Source organism: Dermacentor albipictus, unplaced genomic scaffold, assembly GCF_038994185.2.
Source record: "Dermacentor albipictus isolate Rhodes 1998 colony unplaced genomic scaffold, USDA_Dalb.pri_finalv2 scaffold_15, whole genome shotgun sequence".
NCBI lineage: Eukaryota > Metazoa > Arthropoda > Arachnida > Ixodida > Ixodidae > Dermacentor > Dermacentor albipictus.
In genome coordinates, this window is record NW_027225569.1 from 1,746,897 (window position 1) to 1,752,691 (window position 5,795).

General features: G+C 49.6%; 1 protein-coding gene across 1 annotated transcript; it reads right to left on the reverse strand.

Annotated features, from left to right (window-relative positions):
• Nucleotides 1–399: 399 nt before the first annotated feature.
• Nucleotides 400–4,266, reverse strand: LOC135919049 (uncharacterized). The gene is made up of 2 exons (XM_065452794.1): nucleotides 3,622–4,266; nucleotides 400–408 (listed from the first exon to the last, which is right to left on the reverse strand). The coding sequence occupies exons 1-2, from the start codon at nucleotides 4,264–4,266 to the stop codon at nucleotides 400–402; spliced, it is 654 nt and encodes a 217-aa protein (XP_065308866.1).
• Between the last annotated feature and the right edge of the window lie 1,529 nt (nucleotides 4,267–5,795).

A 5,795-nucleotide genomic window follows, 5' to 3' on the forward strand; every position in this document is an offset into this window, starting at 1 on the left:
CAGGTGTCTTGGCAGTGGGACCTGCCAGGGGTGACAAGCTTGTAGGATGGTGCAGACCTGGCCGCCTCAAGGCCAAGAACACGTGCTGCTGGACTCCATGAAGAACCCAACAGCCCTCTTCAGGGCTACCTGTCTTATCGGCGCCGCCGCTATCAGTGGGTGATCGACGAAAGACAGGAGACGACTGTAGTCCAAAACGCCAGCAAGGGGAAAGAGCCCCGTCTTTATTTCCACAGCCGTTTAAGTAGAACCAGCGTGACGTCTGTGACACGTGGTTCCATACATGCGTCAGGCGCAATGACTCGGCGCGCCCTGCGGGAGCGTGCTTTCAGCCGCCTAGAAATACATTCCAGCACATCCCCCCTTTTGCAAAATGAAAGTGGTTTTCGTGCATGAAATTTAGCACACCTGCACATGAACAAAGCAAGAACCCTCAGTGGTAATCTACCACGAACAAAACCTTATTCATCAATCCCGTATCGAACTGGTCGCTTAACCACTCTACCAGACTTGGTCACAGTCACTGAAGCAGAAGGTACTAAAGTTGAAGTCACAGCCCCCCGATGCTAAAGGTAACAAATCTGTTAAGGTATCGGGCGACTCCCTGTTCGTAAAAACCAATTCGGATGAATCACTTTCATTTGGAAACTCGTAGCTGCCTTCTGCCTTCCTCTGTTCTGGCAAGTGGTTGAGCATTCGTCGGTTACGCCGCAGCGTACTCCCATCCTGGGTGCGTATTATGTAGGACCGCGGTGTAGCGGCTGTAGCTAGCACCGTTGCTCTAGTCTTCATGTCCGTTACCCACACGGAATTACCAGCTTTTAGTTTATTCAATTCTAGGGTTCTGTGGCGCCTGTTGTAGTACCGTGCTTGTAGCTTCTTGTTGGCACCGTCTTTGGCCACAAGATTACGGAGCGGTGGCTGCACTGGACCACGCAGGTGCGGCGCCATTGGAACTCTTGTCCTAAGACGCCGGCCAATGAGGATTTCTGCCGGGCTAGGGCCAAGAATGCCTGGGGTTGCCCTGCAGGCAAGCAGAGCCAGCTACGGGTCCTTAGATTTAAGGATCCGGCGCTTAACTGTTTGAACCATACGTTCAATTTCCCCATTAGCCTGAGGGTACCTAGGGCTAGTAGTGACGTGACCAAAGGCATAATCATGTGCAAACTTATCAAACTCTGTACAAGAAAATTGTGGTCCATTGTCTGTCACTACGGTCTCCGGGATGCCATGGCGTGCAAAAATGCTTTTTAGCCTTTCTATCACCACCCTAGCTTTTGTTGAGGGAAGGAGGGCTACTTCCGGATACCGTGACAGGTAGTCGACCACGACAAGATAATGGAAGTTGTTAATAAAGCGCAAGTCGACCCCAACTCGTTCCCACGCGAAACTTGGCATTGGGGTTGAAATCAATGGCTGACTTCTGGTTCACAAAGCGCGCACAAGTAACACATTCTTTCACTTGCCGCGCAAGTTGTTCGCCGATGCCTGGCCACCAGACCAATTCCTTTGCCAAAGCTCTAGTTCTCGCAATTCCCTGATGTCCATTATGTAGTTTTTTTAGTACTTCCTTTCTTAGGCACTGGGGTACCAGCAGCCTGGTCCCTTTTAGCAGCATGCCATTGCATTCGGCAATTAGTGCTCTTTCCTGCCAGTACGGAACAAGGAAGGAAGGTTTGGTTTTTTCGGCCAGCCTTCGCGACACAACTTAAGCAAGGCTTGACCAACGACGTCAGTCTTTTGCACATTGCGTATTCTGTTAACAGAATTGTCACCCATTTGAAGCCCTTGCACATATGTTTTGACGAAAGAAGACACTTCTGAGACGGTCAGTTCACCGGCTAGTTTATCTGCTTTCGTCGGTGCCCTTGAAAGAGCGTCCGCCGTTATCAAGCTTTTACCGGGAACGTACACAATGTTAAAGTGATACCGCATCAGCCGCATTCAGAAGCGCTGAACCCTTGGCGGCAACACATCAATAGGCATTTTACCAAGCAACGAAACGAGAGGTTTGTGGTCCGTTTCAAGGATCACCTCAATACCCCTTATGTATTCGTCGAATCTTTCGGCAGCCCATGTTCACGCAAGTGCCTCCTTTTCCACTTGCGCATAGCGCTGCTCAGTTTTGGTCAGTGACCTTGAAGCAAACGCTATCGGCCGGCGCTCGCCATTGCGTTGTTTCTGGAAAAGGACGGCACCGAGACCGTAAGACGAGGCGTCCGCCGAAAGAATCGTGGGAAGGCGTGGATCGTACATAGCCATGCACTTCGCTGAGCAGATAAGAGATTTCAAGCTTTCAAAAGCCGTGTTCTGAGCAGGGCCCCATGCCCAGTCGGTCTCTTTCTGCAAAACCTCCTGTACCGGGGCAGTGCTTTGCGCCAAATTCGGCAAAATACGGCCTAGGTGGTTGGCCATGCCCAGAACACTGCGTAATTGCGATATATCAGAGGGTGCTTTCAGCTCTTTAATGGCTCTGAGTTTGGCCGGATCCGGCTGTACGCCTTCCCCGCTGAGTAAATGGTCCAGAAAACGTCCAGAAAACAGAAGCGAAGTGTGTGTTCGAACACCGAACACACACTTCGCTTTGTTTAAGGTAACGTTAGACTGGGCCAGCTTAGCTAAGACGTTCGATAGTCTAGTCATGTTGCGCTTTGCTGTCGCCAAAAATGAGAATATCGTCCATCAGGTTAACGACGCCAGGAAGGGCTGCCAGGATTTCAGACATTCTTCTTTGAAAATACTCTGGAGCTGATGTAATCCCGAATGGCAATCTAGTGAAACAGTACCGCCCAAACGGTGTAATGAACGTGGTCAGCACTTCTGAGGCCTTCCTGAGTCGCACCTGATGGAAGCCGGAAGCCGGAGTCTAATTTGGAAAACCATTTTGCACCGGCAAGAGAGCCCAGTGCTTGGTCGACAGTAGGCAATGTGTATCTTCCTCTTAAGACAAACTGGTTCAATTGCGTAAGGTCTACGCAGATCCTTACATCTCCCGAGTGCTTTTGTACAGGTACAATGCCGGCACACCACTCTGCTGGCTCTTCGACTTTACGAATGACGCCCATTTGTTCCATCTTCTCGAGTTCTCGTTTCACATGTTCCTGAAGCGGTATAGGAATCCTGCGCGGTGCGCTTATTGCAAATGGAACAGCATTTGGTTTAAGCCTTATTGCATACTCCCCCGGCATAGTGCCCAAGTTGTTGAAAACCTGAGGGCACAAAACTTCGTAGTTGGGTTCGTTGTGAGCCACAGAGTCAACGAACTTCACGACTCCCAACGCTTCGAGAGCCGGCAAACCCAGCAGTACATGGCGCAAAGGACTGACTACATAACACGTTTGGCGCGAAGTTTGTCCCCTCCAAAATACATCCGCCTGAAACTTGCCCAGAACATTTAGGCGGTCACCGCTAGCGCCAGTTAAGACCTCGTCGGCCTTTTTCAAGCTCGTGGGAAGTCCCGGAAATGATGCGGGAATTAAGGCCACTTCTGCGCATGAGTCGACCTTTGAAAAAACAGGCACGGAGTTAATACCCGAACATAACGCGCTTTGGCGCGAGGCGCCTCGACCGCGCCCAAAAAAAAACCTCCCCACTGTCCTTTTGTACAGACGACACTTGTACCTTACGCTGGTAGCCTGGAGAAGTCCCTTTGAGGCACGCCTTGCCGAAATGTCCCTTGAAGCCGCAGTTGAAGCACCTCTGGCCTCTCGCTGGGCAAGCTGTCCTTGGCTGCGAGTTGCCTCCGCAGAAAATGCACGGTCCCTCGGAACGAGCTGATGTCGGCCGGGTTTCCTTGCTGCGTTGCGGTTTCCTGCGGTAGCCCACGGCGTCGACATTGACGTCCTCACATGGCTTGCACGGTGTGTATTTGTGGACTTCGTTGCACTTTCGAAGTTCTTGCTGCTGCTGAACGGTCTCTTTAAGGCGGGCCCTCGCCAGAGCTGTTGCGAGAGACAGCTTGGGATCCATTTGGAGCGACTCGGAAAGTTTTTCATCCCGCAGGCCCACGACGAACCTGTCCCTGATGAGGCGCTGCTTGAATTCTCCGAAATCGCATTTGTCGGCCAAGACGTGTAGAGCAGTCATAAACTGGTCAATTGACTCGCCAGGCATCTGGTGCCGCTTGTGAAAGCAAGCGCTCTCGTAGACAACGTTGATCTCCGTGATGAAGTAATCGTCGAACTTCTTTTTGACCAGCTCAAATTTCTTCGAATCTTCTGCAGAAAGATCGAAGGTGGCGAAGATGTCCCTTGCTTGTCGACCCATGGTGAAATGCAGAGTGCGTACTAGTGCCTCTTCCGGGAACTCATACAGGCCCGACGCATAGCGATAGTCATCGAAGTGAGGTATCCACACCGGTCACTCTGAGGTAGTGTCGAAGTCCAGAGGTGGCGGCTGCTGAAGACCCGGCGGCGATGCAGTGGCCATTGCAGCCTTTTTTTCCGACGACGTCTCGACGCTCTTTTCAATCGCTTTTCAAAAGTGGGTGGATCGCATAACTTCTGACACCATGTCGTATCGGCGCCGCCGCTATCAGTGGGTGATCGACGAAAAACAGGAGACGACTGTAGTCCAAAATGCCAGCAAGGGGAAAGAGCCCCGTCTTTGTTTCCACAGCCGTTTAAGTAGAACCAGCGTGACGTCAGTGACACGTGGTTCCATACATGCGTCAGGCGCAATGACTCGGCGCGCCCTGCGGGAGCGTGCTTTCAGCCGCCTAGAAATACATTCCAGCACACTACCTACTTAATGCTTTGGCAGCGAGCCGCTGGATTTACGATATTCTGTACTGCGGCCATTCTGTGCATTTCATTGCGTATTGCTTATTTCTGGAATGCGGTGATATCGGTTAGGTGAACGAGTGCAATTCAGTGTAGTTGTGTTAAAAAATCATTCAAGGAAGACAGGCACTATGAAGGTGGAACTAAATTTTTTACTTGCGTTATTTAGGTGTCTCGCATCATCGCAACAGTGACAAGTATCTGAAATTTCATTTCGCTTATTGGCCCGAACACATTACAACATGGTAAACAGGAAGCACTATAGTCGTAAATGACAAAGACAATGGTGTTCACAAGTTCCAGTGCTAGGAAACTGCATGAAGGAAACATAAGTAATTAATGCAGTGGTAACCTAAAAAGTAAGTGGGGTGGTGTGCTGGTCAAGTTGGTGCATTGTGAAAGTGTGATGGTTCCAGTAACACAAAAATATGGCAGCACAAGTACAAGGAGCCAGCAGGACAAACACTGGCACAAGGAACTAAGATTTAAATCAAACAATATGCCCCCAATACCTGCCACGCAGGTGGTCAACATGGTATCTTTGGTGCCTTGTTTAAACACACACTCCTTTATCGGTGAGTTGGACCAAAAACTAGTTAGGAAGGGTGAAGTAGAAAAATTTTCCAAATAATACCACAGGAATGGCCTTAATATTGCACAACAGTGCATATATACAGCAAACCATTACGGTCTACTTAATAAGGCCTAGTTCACATTATCACAGCATTACCAAATTGGGAGATGCAGTTCACGTGTATGAAGAAACAGGCGAGGCAAGGAAACAACACAGTAATGGCCTTGCTATTGCACGAAAGTGTATATATAAAGCACACGATTACAGTGTACTTAATAAGCCCTAGTTCACATTATCACAGCATTACCAAAGTGAGAGATCAATGACCGTAATACTGCACAACAGTACATATATACAGCAAACCATTACGGTCTACTTAATAAGGCCTAGTTCACATTATCACATCATTACCAAATTGACAGATGCAGTTTGCCTGTATA